The sequence below is a fragment of the Mustela nigripes genome, chromosome 2, assembly GCF_022355385.1.
Source record: "Mustela nigripes isolate SB6536 chromosome 2, MUSNIG.SB6536, whole genome shotgun sequence".
Lineage (NCBI taxonomy): Eukaryota > Metazoa > Chordata > Mammalia > Carnivora > Mustelidae > Mustela > Mustela nigripes.
The window spans coordinates 207939562-207957749 of record NC_081558.1 but is presented as its reverse complement, the minus strand read 5'-3'; the positions used below and the strand labels follow the sequence as shown (position 1 = coordinate 207957749).

The following is an 18188-nucleotide window of genomic DNA, read 5'->3' as shown; positions in this document are numbered from 1 at the left end:
TCCATAGCGGGGAGAGGGTGGGTGATGGGGTGTCTCTTTTCTTCTCTCCTGAGCCAGATGCCTCCCCAAGTTGAGTGCCCCTCCCACGTCGATGCGTGTTTAGGAAGTAAGAGCTTAACTGGGGAAGAGAATCAATTTCTCTCCCCTGTCTCAAGATGAGCCCCAGACCCCAATTAAGATGTTTGGGGGCACAAAAAATTGAAAATATGGTGATCCCTCCCTCACAGTGTTACTGAAAATAATTTAAAAATACTGAAATGTAAAATGAGTGCAAGGAAGGTCAACGATCTTCTCGTCTCCGGCCCTACCCCCACCCCGCCTTTCCCCCACTTCCTGAGCCCATGACATTTCATTTTAAGAATGTCAAGTCATTCCAAGAAGTATTTCCCCCCATTTTTGTGGCCTTTGAGGAATCTGTTTTATTGGGCAATCTGACACAGAGGAAGGGACACTGGTTGCTGACCAGTGTGTGGGGTTAAGGTCATACCCATGAGATTGTATTGCTGATATGAAGAGCTACCGTTTGTTGAGTGCCTACTGGAGACAGCACTTTTTTTTTTTTTTTTAAGATTTTATTTATTTACTTGACAGAGAGAGACACAGAGAGGGAGCACAAGCAAGGGGCTTGGAGAGGGAGAAGAGGCTTCCTGCTGAGCAGGGAGCCCAATGCAGGGTTTGGTCCCGGGACTTTCGCCATCAAGATCTGAGCTGAAGGCAGACGCTTAATGACAGCCACCCAGAAGCCAATTTTTTTTTTTTTTTAAAGATTTATATATTTTAGAAAGAGACAGAGAGAGCATGAAGGAGGAGGGGCAGAGGGAGATCAAGAGAGTGAATGCTCAGGCAGACTCCGCCCTGAGCGTGGAGCCCAGCATAGGGCTCGATCCCATGGCCCTGAGATCATGACCCCAGTCGACTGAGCCACCCAGGCGCCCCCGGGGGTGGTGCTTTTCATGGAATATGACTAATCCTTAGGTCTTTTGATTTCCATGTCCAGATGAGGAAGCTGAAGGATCACACGCTAGCAGGTGCCTGAGTGGAACCCAAGGCTTCCTGGACTGATCGCTCCCAGATACCATTAGACCCCCCCCCCCCAGCATTGTTCCTGTGTGACGGAGGAAAGGACCAAGGAATACCTGTGGAATGGACACAGGAAATAGCAAATGAGAGCCTCACGCACTATCTGCCAAGTACCCAAACGTGGCACCGTTCATGCATACAGATGAACTAGAGAATAAAACTGTACTAGAGCACCAGCACTATAAAGAACATGTACAGGTAGCAAAATAAATCCAGTCCAAGTATCCCTGAGAATCCCAAAAATTCGTTCGCCACCGTGACTTGAGGCTGCTTTCCGGATCCGTCTCTTGGCCATCTGGCTGGATTTTGCCGCATCTCGTTTTTTTATCCCTCATTTTAAGTATTTTTGTTTCTTCTAATTAAAAATTGTTCCTCATAGTAGTGAGCAGAAGAGGCTGGAAATTATACTCCTCAGTGATCAAGAATTTTTTTTTTTTAATCATTGAGGCCTTTATAAAGCAACACATTTCCACCGTGGAGTGTTTTTTTTTGCCAAGCGAGCCTTTAAAATCTAGCTCTTTGGTTGTTCAGATCTTGTCCTGGAATCTGAGAGTTTTAGATGTGGGGTTTGCTCAGGTGGTTTCCCGCTGACCCTCACAGGTGGGCGAGAGGAGGAGGGGGGTGCTGTACCCCTCGGTGTGCACTCCCTCCTCGGGGACCAGCTCGGAGGACCCCTGCCCAGATGGGGCCTCGGGGGGGCTGCCATCGCCAGGATTCTGCCTGCTGTTTTCCGAGACTTGTGTAATGACACTCAGTTTGTCGAAGATTTCATTCTCATCAGCGGGCGGGAAGGAGAAAATCAGAAGCGTACTGTGATGAGGATGGCCTAAAAACTGTGAGGGGGATAAAAAAAAGAAAAGAAAAAAACCCACAGAGTCAGTGATCAAAATTTCCCCATTCCTTTTTCTGGGCTTACACAGATTTTATATGGAACTCCTGGCTGGAGAAGGCTGGTGTAAAGCATGTGACAATCACAGCATCAGAGTTCCTCAAAAGTTTAAAAATAGAATGGCCATACAGTGCAAAATTTCACTTCTGAATACATCCCCAGAAGAACAGAAAGCTGGGTCTCAAAGAAAGAACCGGAAGGTAAGGGCAACGCAGGTGTCCGTCAGTGCTGGCATGGACAAGGAAAATGTGACCTATCCATACTGTGGAAAACTATTCAGCCTTGAAAAAGAATGGATTTCTGACACCTGCTACGCAGGGTGTTATGCTAGGTGGAGTAAGTTAGACACGAAGGGACGAATGTTGTATGACTCTACTTAACGTGAGGTCCCACAAGGAGTCAAATTCACGGACAGAAAGTAGGAAGGATGGGGGGGCTGCAGAGGGGGAGAGGGGGAGTTCTTGTTTAATGGGGACAGACTCTATTTGGGATGATGGAAAAGTTCCGGCGATGGACAGCGGCGCTGGCTGCCCACCAGTGTAACCCAGCGTGAAGGCACTTAACACCACGGAACTACGCACTTAAAAATGGTCGAGATGGCAAATTTTACGTTCTGTGTGTTTTACCACAATTTCTAAAAATTCAACCATGAATCTTCATCTCAGACCACCCTCTGATGATGCAATCAGGTCCCCCTCTGATAATTTTTCTTGTAAACTGGGAGGGACATTTTTTTAGACCGATCCCAATGCTGTGGCATAAATGTGGCCCGAGCGTCACCTCCTCTAGGAAGCAGCACGTTGCAGGCATGGGATGAATACGTCTTGGAAAAAGAACAGAATCTCCCACGTGTCCTCCGGCTGGTTTAAGGGTCCTCTTTGGGGCTCGCCAGCACCCGATGGGTCCGTAACCCTCAGCCCTGCACCGTGGAGAGCCACGAGTCACGTGTGGCTTACTCACCACCTAAAATGTGGCTAGTCAGAATCCAGATTCCGAAGGCTTTGTAGGAAAAGAGAAGGTCAGTATTTCAAGTATTAAAAAGGTTATTCATTACGTATTGAAATGATTATTTTGTATATACTGGGTTATATAAAATATATCATTAATGTTAATTTCGTCTTCCCTTATTTACTTAAAAAAAAAACAGACATGGCTACTAGCCAATTTAAAACACACGTGGCTCGTGCTAAGTTTCTGTCTAGTGCATTTTATGGGTACGGCCTTGTCAGTTTCCCTCCCCGGAGCTGGGGGTTGGGGGTTGGTTACGGGCCAGAACCTGAGTCTAACCATCTGGGTCTCTCCCGCTCTTTGAACCATGAAAGATGCCCAGCTGTGTTTCCCCGAACATCTGCTGACTTCAAGTTTGCCAATTTCCCTCCTTGGAGCTCCACCAGTGTCTTCAGGACAAGGTGGAGACAGTCTCAGGGCACTGTGTCTTTCCTTCTCCCCTCCGCTGCTGACTTGTAGCTTCACCCCGACAGTCTGCTGCCCTCGTAATGTCATCTCCACACTCAGCCCTTTGATGGGACTTCATTTAAGCCGTTGGCAGTGGCACTGCCCCTGGTGTGGACCTGTCAGGATTTCCACCTCCCACCTTCTGGGTCTCCAGCAGCTGATGGAAGGGGGGGGGGTGGCAAGAGGAATTAGGTCCAAAGGAGGACACTGGGGGCAGAAGGAACTTCCCCAAATCCTTGGGTCCAGTGGATTCGTAAGAATGGACTAGAGCCATTCTCGATTCTCCAGGGCAAGGGGACAGGAAAGAAGAACAGAGGAAGACGTGTTGTAAGTCTCAGGAAAGCAAGGACCAGGCTGGTCTCCGGGTGGGGGAGACACACACACACACACACACACACACACACACACACACACACACAGTCTCAATATATCCTATTGGATAAACCTCCCTATGGCTTCAGTGCAAAGTCTCCATCCCCACTAAGTCTCCCAGAACTTTCAAGTATTCTCTGGGCCATGGTGAGGGGACCCTTACATCGTGCATCAGGCTAGTGAATTTCATGATGCAATGATCTCAGTCTACATAGTTTCCTGGCGCCTCCCTCGTTCTCACCACCCCCCTACCCCAACTCTCCCCTTCTCCAGCACCTGCCGGCATTTCTCAGATCGATCACAGTGGCTGGCTCTGCAGGTGGGTCTGCAAAGTCTTCTAGCCTCCGAGGGGGCTCATTCCAGCCACCCCTTCGCTGTGCCCATCTCTGGCTTTGACTTGCCTGGACGCACGTAGTCCCATCTGTCCTTTCCTGTCTGACCCGTCTCTGTGATGGCGAGCCAGAAGCAGAAACAGCAAGTGACTTGCTGTGCTTCCTGCCCCATCTCAAGAGACTAGCTGTGTTTCCTGCTCCATCGCCACTTAAAACACTTTCCACCCAAACAATGGGCCTTTCCCCCTTTGTTCCCCCTGCTTCTCAAGAGCTCACAGAGGCCTCCTGGCTCATTCTGGCACCGCCATCCTGGTGAACACCTCCTGTTAAAAGGTCCCTAGCCACTCAGAAACACTTGCCTGGGGTCACGTGTCTCACTTGCCACCCACCGTGGCTGCTGCATGGCCCAGACCAGCCCTCACTGTGGAGGTGCTTGTGCCCTAGCCTCTGGGGACCCTGGGGCTGGCCTGGCTTGCAGCAGAGTAGTCTCAGAAACTGTGCTATAGAGAAGAGAGGGGCCTTGGCCGTGCAACTGTGTCCTTCCCGGTGGTAGTCTATAGCCCCCAACTGGGTGGTCTGGGGACCAGGCCTGGCATCAGCTATCATGACAATGTGACCACAGGACCAGAAGGGATAGAAGTGACAAGGCTGTGGATGGGCACATGCATCTTGGAGCGTGGGACACTCCCTGGGACGCAGGGACCTGCCGTATCTGCAAAGTTGTAGGGGCTCCGTGGGGGAGGCGAGCTGGACGTCCTCTCCAAGGTAAAGAACCAACGATGCCCCCCGCCCCCCCCAAGAACTAGCGTGACGCTAGGTGGGCCTCATGGGTCTGGAGGCAGCATGTTCTGCCCTGGGAATGCAACTCACAGAGTGACACAGGACAGCTGCCACAGGCAGGAGAGGGCCCTGCGGAAGGTATGGGCCATGGAGCAGGGTGCCCTAGCCACATCTCGTGGCTGGTTGGTGCAGGGCTATGAAGGCCCAGCATGATCCGCCAATGATGACACATCAATTGAATGTGAACTGGCTACGTGCTGTGGCAGGTCCCCAAAGGGTCTGTGGTGGGAAAAGATGCTGGCTGGAGTATCCGTCAAATCCTAAAAGTTGAATCACGGTGCAGATCACTACAGTTTGGGGACTAGGTGAGGCCATCACACAGCAGGGAATTAGACCCTGTTGGAAAAACAGCTCCAGGGAACTGGGAGAGACAGTCCAGGACACTGGGAGCCTGGGCCACCCAGAAGTGAGTCACCCTCATAAGGCCTGCTGAACCCACCGGGTCCTACAGCGAGGTCTCAGGAGACATAGGCATGGGGCCCAGCCTCCCACACTATGCACCCCTGCGGTACCAGCACGTCTGCCTCTGTTCACACCATGACCACAGGGGTGGGGGGCGGGCAGTTGAGGGAGTGGGAAAAGGTCAAACATGGTTCATGGGAAGTTGGGCACAGCACATGTGCGCAAACCCAAAATGGCCTGTGGTAGCACCAGGGGCTGAACTGGACGGCCCTGAATGGCAGTGGAGAGGAGGAAGCCCTCCACTGGTGCTCTTCTTGTGTTGGAAGAAAAGTGGCCCAAGATTGGGCTCCTCCTGAACTCACAGGCAGAGGTTAATGGCTAGGCTGGTGCGGTCAGGGGACCCGAAGAAGAGAGACGGGAGGGTCAGGGAAGAGGAAGTCTGTGGGAGAGGCCTGTGTGTGGACTCAGGGAAGTGGCTCTGTGTTTCTGTGTCATTTCTGAACTCCGAGACGGCCCCGGGGCCCCCGGGGCCAGTCAGACCTCAGTGGTTCTGACCAAGGGCCTGTGGAACCGGGACGGCATATCATTCCTCAAACAAGCTTCAGCTCCAGCCAAGGGGCTCTGCTGCCTCTCCCAGGGTCGCCAACTCAGAATGTGACTTATTTGGAGATAGCGTCTTTACAGAGGTAATTGAGGTAATCGAGGTAAAATGAACTCCTTCGGCCTCAAATCCAATATGGCTGGTGTCCTTAGAAGAAGAGGACATGGGACGCAGACACACACAGGAAGGACGTCATGTGAACACGAAGGCAGCGAGTGGGGTGATGTGTCCACGAGCCCAGGGATGCCAAAGAGGGCCAGCAACCACCAGAAGCTTCCTCAGGGCAGACACAGGAGCGGCCCCGCTTACCGGCATTCCCAGAGACCCAGTCGGGGAACCTGGTGCTCCCTGCGCTCGCCATTTTAGGCTCTGAGAGTTCGGAGCAGGGTCAGCAAACTATGGCGAAACCCAGGAATTCAGCGCGGTTTTAAGAGTTTTAAATGCCTACATTTAAGCGGTTTTATAAGTACTTATACAGTATCTTGATTTTGCCTCTTGGGCTACGAGGCCTAAAATATTTGCTCTATCTGGCCCTTCAGGGGAGAGTTAGCCGACTGCCGGTCTAGAGGGTTCCCAGAGGGAGGGCCTTTCCCACAGGAGTCCTGGTAGACTTTAAGTTCTGGTCGTCCCCTCTCACGTCAAGAGCTGGCTGGCAAGGAAAGGCCTCCTCCCCAGCCCCGGCCCATCCCAGGCCTACCTCCTTCAGGTGCTGCGGCAGGCAGTTCCCCGGGCAGAAGGCGTGTTTGGTCTTCTTGTACAAACACCACAGCAGGGCCGAGCAGCCGAGCAGCAAGACGGCCGCGCACAAGGACGCTGCCAGGACCACGGCCACAGTCCAGGGTGGGCTTGTCTCTGTGGGGACAGCAGGGGGTGGGGTGCTGCGTTAGGCTGCAGTCAAGGACACCTGGGTCACCCGACCTCCACACTCCGTCACCATGGCAATCCGGTGGGAATCCCTGAAAACGGGGCCAGACGCCCATCTCGGGAGGAGGCCGGTGAGGAGGAAACACGGGACACCTGCTCAAGGATCCAGGGGTTTCCAGCAAGTGCCCCCTCACCAATCCACCACCCCCTTCCTGTCTTTTTCCAGCTTTGGTTTCGGGCATGACTGCTGACATACCCGAGGAGAACACTTAGCAGGGACTCTGAGCAATGAGCCTCCCCAGGTTTCTGGAGAAGCCTCTGCTGCCTTGATGCAGGAAACGGGACCCCAGAACCCCCAAGGAAATGCATGCGCTGTGGGGCTTTGTACTGAGAAGGGCAAAAGCTCTTGGCATGACACCACCATCCGAGCCCTCCGGCCACTCAGACACCTGCCCGAACTCCAGTGTGGCCTCTAGTGGCCTTGCGGCTGGCACGACCTAGCACCCACCGTGGGTTTCTGTCTGGAAAATGTCACAAAAGAACTCGCCGCCTCTTCTGCCAACACCTGGCCTTCCTTTCCTAGAGCCTTTGCTATCCAAAGCTCATGCCTGTGAATCCTTCCTCCGCCCCTTCAAGATGCACCTGTGTCTCCTAAAACCCAGGGCTACCTTTCTCAAGGACCTGCAGCCATTCCTCTAAATTGCGATCTTCGTGAAGGAGACCCCCTGTCCCCCAGCCTTGGCGGGAAGGGGGAGCCTGACTTGATAAACACCAGTTGGCATTCGACGCCGATGGAGCAGCGTGGACGCTGCCCTAGGCCCCTCTCAGCTGCTACGTGATGTGTCCGTTCCCCGAGCCCCTCTTCTCTGCCCCTCTCTTGCTCGTCCTTTAAAACACCCGGGTAGCTCTTTCCCTCCTGCAAGTCCTTACTGAATAAAATCTGTTTTTACTGCTCTACCCGCCAGCTTTGTCTCTGACCCGGGCGTTTGTGGTCCCGGCTCCCCTCATTCAGCACCAGGCGCCTTCTCCTGCTGCCCGGGGCCACCCACCCCTCCCAACGCCAGGAGCCTGGCAACCGGCACCACCCTCCCGATTAAAACCCAAAGCTTCTGGGGCCCAGAGAGGACAAGCCAATGAACCCTGCCCTTTAAGAGTGAGTCTTTTTAGAAGGGAGTCATTTTATTTGCGGAGAAAATGTCGATTCCTACTTGCCCAGGGCAGACCGAAGTTCGCCGGGGCTGGGTTGGCTGCCGGCCCCCCAAGCCCCGCACTGAGCAGTGCGCGCCCACAGGCGTTGCATGTCTGAACCCATGTGGTGTTTGTGGTGGGGGGCTGGGAAGCAGGGGTTGGGATGGGCCTGCCCTCCTCCCTCGCCCCTCCTTGTTTCCATTCATGCTGGCAGTGGTCTGGTCATCACCATCTTTCCGGCCTGGGCCCTGAGCTCAAGGGACCTCCTCCCAGACCCCCTGCAAAGTCACCTCACTTGCTAGAATTGAGGAGGGGCACCTGCCAGCCTATATTTTCAGCACATTCAACCCAAATGTGTCTGTTCTTGGTGAACGCAGGGTCACAAGGTGAGCGAGCCAGACGGAGGGGCCCCCCCACTCAGCGGACAAGGATTAAGCCCCTGAGCCCACCACGGTCACTGACACTATGCTGAGTCCCTGGAGGGCAGTGCTCGGTCCCCTTGTGGTCGAGGCAGGATGTGTCGCCATCGCTGGTTTAAGGATGCTTGACAGGTACACCTGGTCAATGGCAACAAAGTTCAGACGATGCCTTTGTGAGTCACCCCAAGAGAGAACGGGTCATTGCTTCATAAGGGCTGGGCCTTAGGGGAGGACCTAGGTGGATGACCTAGAGCTCCCCAGAAAGCTCTCTGACTTCCTTCAGTTCCACTTGACGGTGTGGCCCGGAGGACTGCCTCTCCCTGTTTTCACCCGCAGGGAAATTGTGCTCACCTGGGGAATGAGTCCAGGGGCAGTAAATTACGGGAAAGGTAACCTCCTCTGTCCCCATTCATTTACCAGCTGAGTGACACTGGCCAAGTTGCTTCACCTCTCTGAACCTTGCTTTTCCAGTCTGTGAAAGGGGCAGATCCTTACAAGGCTCTCACGGAAAAATGGGTTGTGAGGTTCAAACGAGATAGCTATGTCTACACAAACCTAAAATGTTTGACAAAAGCAGGTTTTCCATGGGTTATGCCTTCCTTTTATAAAATGCTTGGGTTTTGTCAGTTCCTGGGTGATCGTTTAGAGTCACAAAATATTTGAAATATTTCTCTCATAGGCCAAATTGTAGCTCTCAAAGCATGTCTTGTGACATAAAGGTCTCAGGACCATTAGGGATCCTTCACAATGTGACTTTAAGAATGTCATTACTAATAATGACGGAGCCACCCAGGCACCCCACAAAAAGGATAATTCTAAGACCAGGGATTCTCACCATTCAAGCAGCTTGGGGGCTCCCAAGGTACAGAATTCTTTTTTTTTTTTTTTTTAAGATTTTATTTATTCCTTTGACAGAGACAGATCAGAAGTAGGCAGAGAGGAAGGCAGAGAGAGGAGGAAGCAGGCTCCCTGCCAAGCAGAGAGCCCGATGCGGGACTCGATTCCAGGACCCTGAGATCATGACCTGAGTTGAAGGCAGAGGCTTTAACCCACTGAGCCACCCAGGCACCCCAAGGTACAGAATTCTGATTCAAGTAAGAATGATTCAAGAGAGGACTAAAATGAGAAAAAAAAAAAAAACAACCAAAAAAACACACAACAGAACAAAACCAGAGAGAAGTGCTGTAGAAATAACGTGTGGCCTGGAAAATAATGCAGCCCACGAAGGGAGGGCTTTCCATTATTTAAAGGCATTGCAGAGAGGCTCGGCCAGCCCAGACGTGGGCAGGTCCACTGGGACACTGACCTTGGCCTTCCAGATGATGCGAGGCACTGAACTGGGGGCCACAGAAAAAGAGAATGACAGAGAAGTCCCTCCAGGAGGACAGGAGGATTTTTTGTGTGGCTCTGTAGCCCTGAGAAAATGTACTACTACGATTACAGAAGATTCACGTGCCTGTGTCCGTGAGACGGGAAAGAATCCCGGATTCAGGCACTTAGTGCATTTACAAAGCAAGGAAGCAACAATAATATGATTCAGAGGGGCACCTGGGTGGCTCAGTGGGTTAATCCTCTGCCTTCGCCTCAGGTCATGATCTCAGGGTCCTAGGATTGAGCCCCTCATCAGGCTCTCTGCTCAGCAAGGAGTCTGCTTCCTCCTCTCTCTCTCTGCCTGCCTCTCTGCCTACTTGTGATCTCTCTCTATCAAATAAATAAATAAAATCTTTAAAACAAACAAACAAAAAAACATGATTCAGAAAACTCCAGGCCAGTGACCTTGAAGCGGATCTCCAGAAAAAATAACAAACATCCTGGAACAGATAATTAAGTGGCTAATTACCAACACATAAAAAGGATAAGGATGATAACCGAAAACAACATTAGGGCTTTGAGAAGAAATGAGCTCAAAATGGCTGCTTTCCCCCTTTTTATTGGACAGGGAGGATTCGTTGTGAGAGTATGGCATATGAGGGGCTGGTTTTTCCCAGGCTGTGATCCTTGGAATGCTGATCCTCAAAAAGGGTATTGAAACATCAGATATGCTAACGGGGCTCATATACGGGGGGATTTTTCCGAGAGGCCCCATCATTTCTAAGCACACCTGATTACGGGGCTCTTATTTCGAGAAATATCCAGACGTCGTCTCGAACACAGTTGACACAGCTTTGCACTTGGCACTGGCTGTGTCCATTTTAGCTGGTATTTATCAGTTTTTTTACATTTACATTTACAGCGACTTTTCGGACAAAAAACCAGCACCGCTTATATAAAAGCCTGCTCTCTTCTGATGGGTCAGGTATCAGCAAGCAAGCAGCTGAACAGTATAATGGAAGCTGTATCCTGGAGCACAAAGCAACGATGGGTAAAGATCCTCAAGCTCTTTCTGGCAAACGAGACGAGACAGAGCAAAGCTGGGTGAGAAATACTTCAATAACAAAAAGCAACACTCAGGAACTTGCTTAGTGGAAATGACGAATCAGTGGAATCGGAGCGTTGCAATTTTCGTCGAACTGCACTGTGACACAGAGGACGAAAAGTTTTGTTCCCTCTGGAAGGAATTTCTGCAGCCCCCAGGTCTTGCTTCCAGGAGGGCCTCAGTAATGAAAAATGGCCAGGAGTGGGCCTGCGTGTATTCATCCTTCCACGGTCTGAGCTGGCTGAGTCTCCCGAGGATGTCTTTAAATAATAAAAAAGCCTGTTGTGGGGTGCCTGGGTGGCTCAGTCGGTTAAGTGTCTGCCTTCAGTTCAGGTCATGATCCCAGGGTCCTGGGATCGAGTCCCACATCGGGCTCCCTGCTCACCAGAGAGCCTGCTTGTCCCTCTCCCTCTGTCTGCAGCTCTGCCTACTTGTGCTCTCTATCTCTCTGACAAATAAATAAATAAAATCTTAAAAAAAAAAAAAAAAGCCTGTTGTGTGGGTGCAGATATCCAGGGGGCAAGACCGTATCGTCCTGTGTGCAAATGCAGTATGTCTGTATGTAAATGATCGCACTGTATGGCCAATGGTACTCTTCCCACCTCTCTCTTCTTTTCCTCCTTCTCTCTCTCTTTCTTTTTTTAAGAAATAGGGAGCAGGGGCACCTCGGGGCACTCAGTCTGTTAAACGTCTGCCTTCAGCTCAGGTCATGATCCCAGGGTCCTGGGATCAAGTCCCACATCCAGCTTTCTGCTCAGTGAGGCACTGGCTTCTCCCTCTACCTCTGCCTCCTGCTCTACCTACTTGTGCTCTCTCTCTTTCTCTTTCTTTGCCAAATAAATAAATAAATAATCTTAAAAAAAAAAAAAAAAAGAACTAGGGAGGACTATGAGCAATTGTGTTGAGGTCTTGGAAGCCAAGACAAGTGGCCCTTGGCGGGGACAGTGATCAAGGCCTCTAAGCTCTCCCTCATATGTCTGAGGGGCTGGAGACATGCAGCCCAGCGAAGGGAGTCTTCTGGGTAGTGTGGTGGGGCTCGACCTTGCTGGTGGTCTTGGAGGACTGATAAGACTTGCACCAGGAGAGCTGAGCGGACAGAATGAGCACAGCGCGGATGAGTGAGAGGAGGTAGAGCCCAATGAATGGAAAACACGTCCATCCATCCCTTTGGTCTAAGAGGGAACGAGCTGCCTCAGAAGGGGGTGGTCTCCTTCCAGCAGGAAGTTGATCAGTGAGAGCCGACCTGGCTTGCAGCTGGAGCCAGACGGGTTTCTGTCTAAGGGACCTTCCAACGCTCACCCTGGGTGGGGGTCTCCGGAACGATCTGAAAGGCTCGGAGGAGGCAGAATTACAGGTGGTGCGTCTCAAGACTCACCGTTGTCGGCTGTTCGCTCACACACAGGCTGGCTCCATTCCCCACTTTTGTTCCGATCAGGAAGAAACCCTTGAACTCGAACACAGTAAGTCGTCCATGGCTCAAGATCTCTGAGGACCTCAAAGTCATATTGACAGGTCTTCGGCCACTAGGAACAAAGACAAAAGTAAAAACAGGCCTCTGTACCTCCTCTCCCTGCCCAACCTTCCCAGTTATGATCTTTACTTTGGGCTCAAAATAGGAAGCTAAAGGAAGCAGGTGTTCCTCCCCGTTCATCTCCAGGGACCCTGAGATGACTCTGGTCTTCACAGACCACTTCGTTTCCTGAACTCTCTAGTTTAGATGCCATACAAGCCACCCCACTCCCTTTTGAAAAAGAATCAGGTTGTTCAGGTTGAGTTGGGTCCCCTCCCCCATTCATATGTGGAAGTCCTAATTAGTATTTGGAAAGGGACTTAGTTGGAGGGAATCATGTGAAAACGGGCTTGTGAGGATGAGCCCTAAACCAACATGGCTGGTGTCCTGGTGGGAAGAGGAGATCTGGACATGGACACATAACCCCCATAAAGACGAGGTGGAAATGGGGTTGTTGCTTCCAAGAGCCAAGAAGCCAAGAACTGCCAGGGACCCGGGAGCTAGGAGACAGGCATGGAACAGAGCCTTGCTCACAGCCCTTGGAAGGACTCTTGCTGCTGAACCCTGGATCTCAGATTTTGAGCCTCCGCGACCTTGAGACAACATGCTTTTGTTGGGTTTGGGGAAATCTGGTATAGCAGCCCCAGAATGGTGACTCCGGGCCCTTAGCGTGGGGCTCCATGTGATTTTCCTCCTAGGTCAAAGGCAGGTTTCTGACCCTGGCAGCCCAGCTTTCTTCTTTGAATTGCTTTTCCACGTGAGCGCCTGAAATGTCCTCATCTGGCAGGATCCAGTCTCCTCTGCAAGGAACCCACCACGGACTCCCTGACTCAGCTTAGTGGGAACCTAAGCCATCCTCACTGATGATCTGTTCCTGAGTTTGGAAAACCAAAACAGTTCCCGGCAAAGTAAAGGGAACTAGAAGAGTATATGCACCCACGTTTCCATCATGGTTCTTGGTTCTATTTTCTGATAGAAGGGTCCTATTTAAAATGTGTTACATGAGGGGCGCCTGGGTGGCTCAGTTGGTTAAGCGTCTGCCTTCGGCTCAGGTCATGATCTCAGGGTCCTGGGATAGGGTCCTGCATCAGCCTCACTGCTCAGCAGGGAGCCTGCTTCTCCCTCTCCCTCTGCTGCTACCCCCCTGCTCATGATCACTTGCAAATAAATAAATAAAATCTTCAAAAAATAAAATATGTTAGGTGAATAGGAATTTCAATGGAAAATGAGCACAAGCTTTTTTTTTTTTTTTTTACTTTAGTAATTGGTTATTTTCCTTTTGGCGTTGGGTTTGTTGACAGCTTGTCTCTCTCTATTCCTTTATTGTAGGAGAAAGCCAAGCTCATTGACAACAAGAATTTGATTATACCATTGACTGCATGAAGAGTATGGTATAACTTCCAATAATTAAAAATAAAAAAAATCCTGGCTTTCATTCCTAGGGACCCAATGCCCCTACAACCTTGCAGTGCTATTTTGTGCAGAGATTAAACTCAGGGTTGATCCACACTGGCAGGCAAGGAAGGACAGACGTGAAAAGCCCTGTTCAAGTCCCCTCTGATTGCCTTTCTAGCCAGCTTTCACACCCTGGAGAATTTCTGATTTTATTTGCTCACATGCTCCCATCAGGAAGAAACAGCATTTCCTGAAGCCTTTTATGCTACGAGTTTACGAACTGGATACAGCAGCCTTTTAACACTGCATTCTAGAAGGGAACCCTATTGTCTTACTCTTTGCAGGCTGTTGTAACAGAACACCACAGAGCAGGCGGCTTCTAAATAAACATGTAATTTCTCACAGCTCTCGAGGCTGAGGGTCCAACACCAAGGCACCAGCACACCTGGGGTCTAGGGAGGGTGGCTTCCTGATTCTGAGCCAGCCGTCTACACGCTGTGTCCTTGGCACAAGGACCTGCCAAGGGATCTCTCTGGGGTCCCTTTTATAAGGCTGCTAATCCCATGCCTCCCAAAGGCCCCAACTCCTAACACCTGCACATTGGGGATTAGGTTCCCACATGTGAACTTGGTGGGGGACACAAACATTCAGTCCAGAGTGAATTTAAACCAGTCCTGGTGACTTTGCAGACACTCGAGAGGGAGGACCTGGGAAGCAGGTGGCCTTTCCAACACTTGGCATGCCACAACAAAGTCTTCCACACGACGGGCACAAGTGACAGGACCAATGTGTCACCAGATGCCTATCCTGTGGGCACATTCTAGATAAGAAGCTAAAGGTTAACTGGGTGTTGCCTTTCAGGTTTGGTGTGGGAGGCACTCAGGCATGGTAGGCTATGGAGACAGAGCCTTAATAAAAGTACACAGCTAACCTTTGAGTGGGTCAAACCTGTCTTACCTTTGCATCCCAGAGCTTAGCGGAGATACCTTTTGTAAGTGACTATAAAACTCATCGTTCTTTATTGTTTTCTAGGCACACCCCCCCAGGGCTTGACTATAAGCTAAATCATCTATTTTGTGAAGGAGGCTGATATCCTGCATCATTTAATGGAGGCTTTTGGAGGGGGTGATTAACTTGAGATTTTGGGGGCCTCTGCAGTAGGTACACATACACTTATCACATCATTCCTATGACAACACACAAGGGTGACACTATCCTCCCCAACTCTTGAGAATGAAGTGACAGAACCAACATTTAATATAGAGGAGGTAACATACATGTAACTTAACTTAACTTACGTAACATACATGGATGTATCTATGCACCATAGATGGCATTCAGCTTGGAAGCACTATGTATAAGGAAAAGCCTCACCATGGATGAATAAAAACAGCCCAATTGTGTCTATATAAGGGGAAGGAAAACCCCTGTATCAACCACAAATGTTGTTCAGGTAAAGGGTCAAGTTTATTTTTTTCATTATGTCATTAAATCCCCCAAATCCTGGGAAGTAGGTAATTATTTCCACTTTATTAATGAAGTGGGTTAAAAAAAAAAGATTTTATTTATTTATTTATTTATTTATTTATTTTAGAGAGAGAGAGAGAAGGAGAGAGCATGCATGCATGTAGGGGTAGGGGTAGAGAGAGAGGGAGCATCTCAAGTAGACTCTGTGCTGAGTATGGAGCCCAACATGGGGCTTGATCCCTCGACCCTGAGATCATGACTTGAGCTGAAACCAAGAGTCAGATGCTTAACTGACTGAGCCGCCCAGGTCCCCCGCCAAGTGGGTTATTATGCCCATCTCGTAGACATGAGGAAGCTGAGGCTGAGAATGTGATTAAAGTCACAGTGGCAGAAGCGACATTCCAACAGGGTCTGACTCCTAGCTCAGGAAAAATCCCCTGAAGAGGAGGAGAGCAAGGGGGAATAGTGGGGTCAGTGTGATACTGTTCATCCAGCATCCAGGGGAGGGGCTGCCTTGACCATGGGCTTGGCTGTTCTGTGGTGTTCATGGGGCATAGTGGTTTATACCATAAAACAGCAGTCATGCAGCTTGTCACCTGATTCAGTGGACCCCAAATTCTGCCAGCCAAATGTTGAGTCAGCTCTACCCACCTTCTCCTACAACTTCCCTTAGGGAGGGAAAGGCCTGCTCTCACAGCTAAACACACTGGAAGTCTGCTCTGTGTATTTCCTATGGGGCCTGGGAAGCACGAGACAAATACCAGGTATACGTCAGACTGGAAAGCTTCTGGCACTCAGAGGATCTGGTCTTAAATCCTCTGGAACGTAAGGTGCTACCACCTTGTGAGATCCTGACTGGATGGCTTCCTAGCCTCCTTTCTCCATTGTCATGGCCTCAGACTAACACTAGGCAAAGAAGGGGAGCCTATGTCTGAAATGCATATGATTTGCTGAGCTTACCTTTTCATCAGAACCATTTTTCCAATATTGCACGTTATAAACCCATGAGTTATAAATATTCCTCATGGTCCATGTCTCAGGCTCATTCTCCATTTTAGGGGCTAAGAAACGCATGTGTAAAGAATTAGAAAGTACTTCTACTTGCATTTCAGGTGGTCCGATCATGGCTAAGAGGAAGAGAACAAAGCAAAATGACAGTCAAAAGTCACGCTTTAAAAACATCAACATTTATTTTTCATAATTGGGCAGACCTACTGGTTGACTGAAGCACCCTGCTCTTTGATGTAATTTTGCTATGACATTGATTGATGTGGTCAAGGAGGGTAGCTGGAGTTTGTTTCTTAAACAAACAAACAAACAAACCTTGATAGTCTTTTATTTTATTAATCAAGTTTAGCCCATTTATATTTATTGTGATTTCTGATATATTTGTAATTATTCCAACTACATTATTTTGTGTTTCCTACACAGGTGTGTGTGTGTGTGTGTGTGTGTGTGTGTGTTTCCTCTTTTTTCTTTCTATTGGGTTGAATTTTCTTTATCTCTTTTGCTGGGTTGGAAGCTATAGATGGTAATTCTACTACTTTTAGTGCCTAACATACATAATCATATATACTTTCCAATAAAGTCTGTAGCTGTTTCTGCCCAATGCTCTTTTACCGGATATTCATGTGGCTAGTCCCTTTGCTTTATTCGGGTCTCAGTTCAAATATCACCTCCTCAGAGAGACTCTTTTACGGCCCTATGTAAAGAGCAGCTCCCAACACATCCTACCCCAGAACCTTGCTTTATTTTCTTGAGAGCCACAGTCACATCTGTCATAAAATATGTATCTGTTGGTTTCCCTGTCTTCCCCTCCATTAGAGTGTAAGCTTCATGAGGGCTGAGATTCCATCTTGCTATTATAACTTCTGCACTAAGAATCTGCCTGTCTTATAGTAGATGCTCAATAATAATTGCACAATGAACAATAAATATCTCTGGGTGACTGCTGTTTGAGTTATATCCTGTTTTCTTCTCTGACTGCTGTTATTATTACTTTTTTCTGAAGTTGCTAATGGGCCTGCTTCCAGCATTCTGCCTTGTCTTTAATCTGCTGGTAGCTAAAAACCAGATAAGAATATTTATTAGATACCTTTTCAAAGTAAGTATAAACAGATTCTATGTGACTTCTTGCAGCACTTTCCTGTCATATGAACTTCAAGAGGCAAGGATCCAAAGTAGGGTAGCTGTTGCTAACAGCATGAGCACAGGGGCTTGGCTTGGAATCTTTACTGGGCCACTCCTTATCTGTGTGACCTTTGGGCAAGCTGCTTATCTATACGGTATTAATTTCTAAAGGGAATTTCGGCAGATGGGCCCAACATAGGAATTGGAACCAGGCAGGCCCTGGTAAGTCACTTAGCAACTACAGGAGCAGAAACCTGTACTATGTTTTGGAAAATTGACTACTGTGAAGCTGCTAGTATTCTTTTAATGTTGATTTTTCTTAGCTTTTGTAAAGATACCTTTAGAAAAGATAAAACACTTTGAGAATCTCTGACTCCAGAAATAAGAGTTTTGTTGTCCAAGCCTGGGACAGAATTGGGAAAGAATGGAAGGATATCCTAGCTGCAGGCACCACCAGGAAAGGCGGAACTGTAGGAGCCATGAGGGCCCAGAGCCAGAAGCGGTATAAAGACCCTGCCCCACACAGACACAATCCTCGCAGCCCTTCTCCGGAGCTTCTCCTTGGAAGGATGCCCTCGAGCTTTGTTCATGAGGTTCTTGTCCCCCCTTATCCTCTTCCTGTCTCAATTGCTATCAGGTGGTTTAATCAGTTTCTAATTCCTGATGTTCTAATTATGTTCACCTCATGACCTCTGGTGAGCCCCCAGGACCCCCCAGATCTAACCTGGGAACATTCTGTTGGGTGCTTACCAGCCAGCCTGACCCAACGCATCTACCATTAGCTGAATCCATTGCTCTGTCCTTCATTCTGAGCAGGCTGGCTGTCTG

At 49.5% G+C, this 18188-nt stretch overlaps 1 protein-coding gene across 1 annotated transcript in view; it reads right to left on the bottom strand.

Moving 5' to 3' along the window:
- Positions 1–550: 550 nt before the first annotated feature.
- IL10RB (interleukin 10 receptor subunit beta) overlaps positions 551–18188 on the bottom strand; it is a 56606-nt gene continuing 38968 nt past the window's right edge. Inside the window, 5 exon segments of the mRNA XM_059392277.1 lie at positions 551–1670; positions 1672–1913; positions 6669–6823; positions 12234–12381; positions 16191–16357. Of these exon segments, the coding sequence (XP_059248260.1) occupies positions 1592–1670; positions 1672–1913; positions 6669–6823; positions 12234–12381; positions 16191–16357 (791 nt within the window). The 3' untranslated portion in view covers positions 551–1591.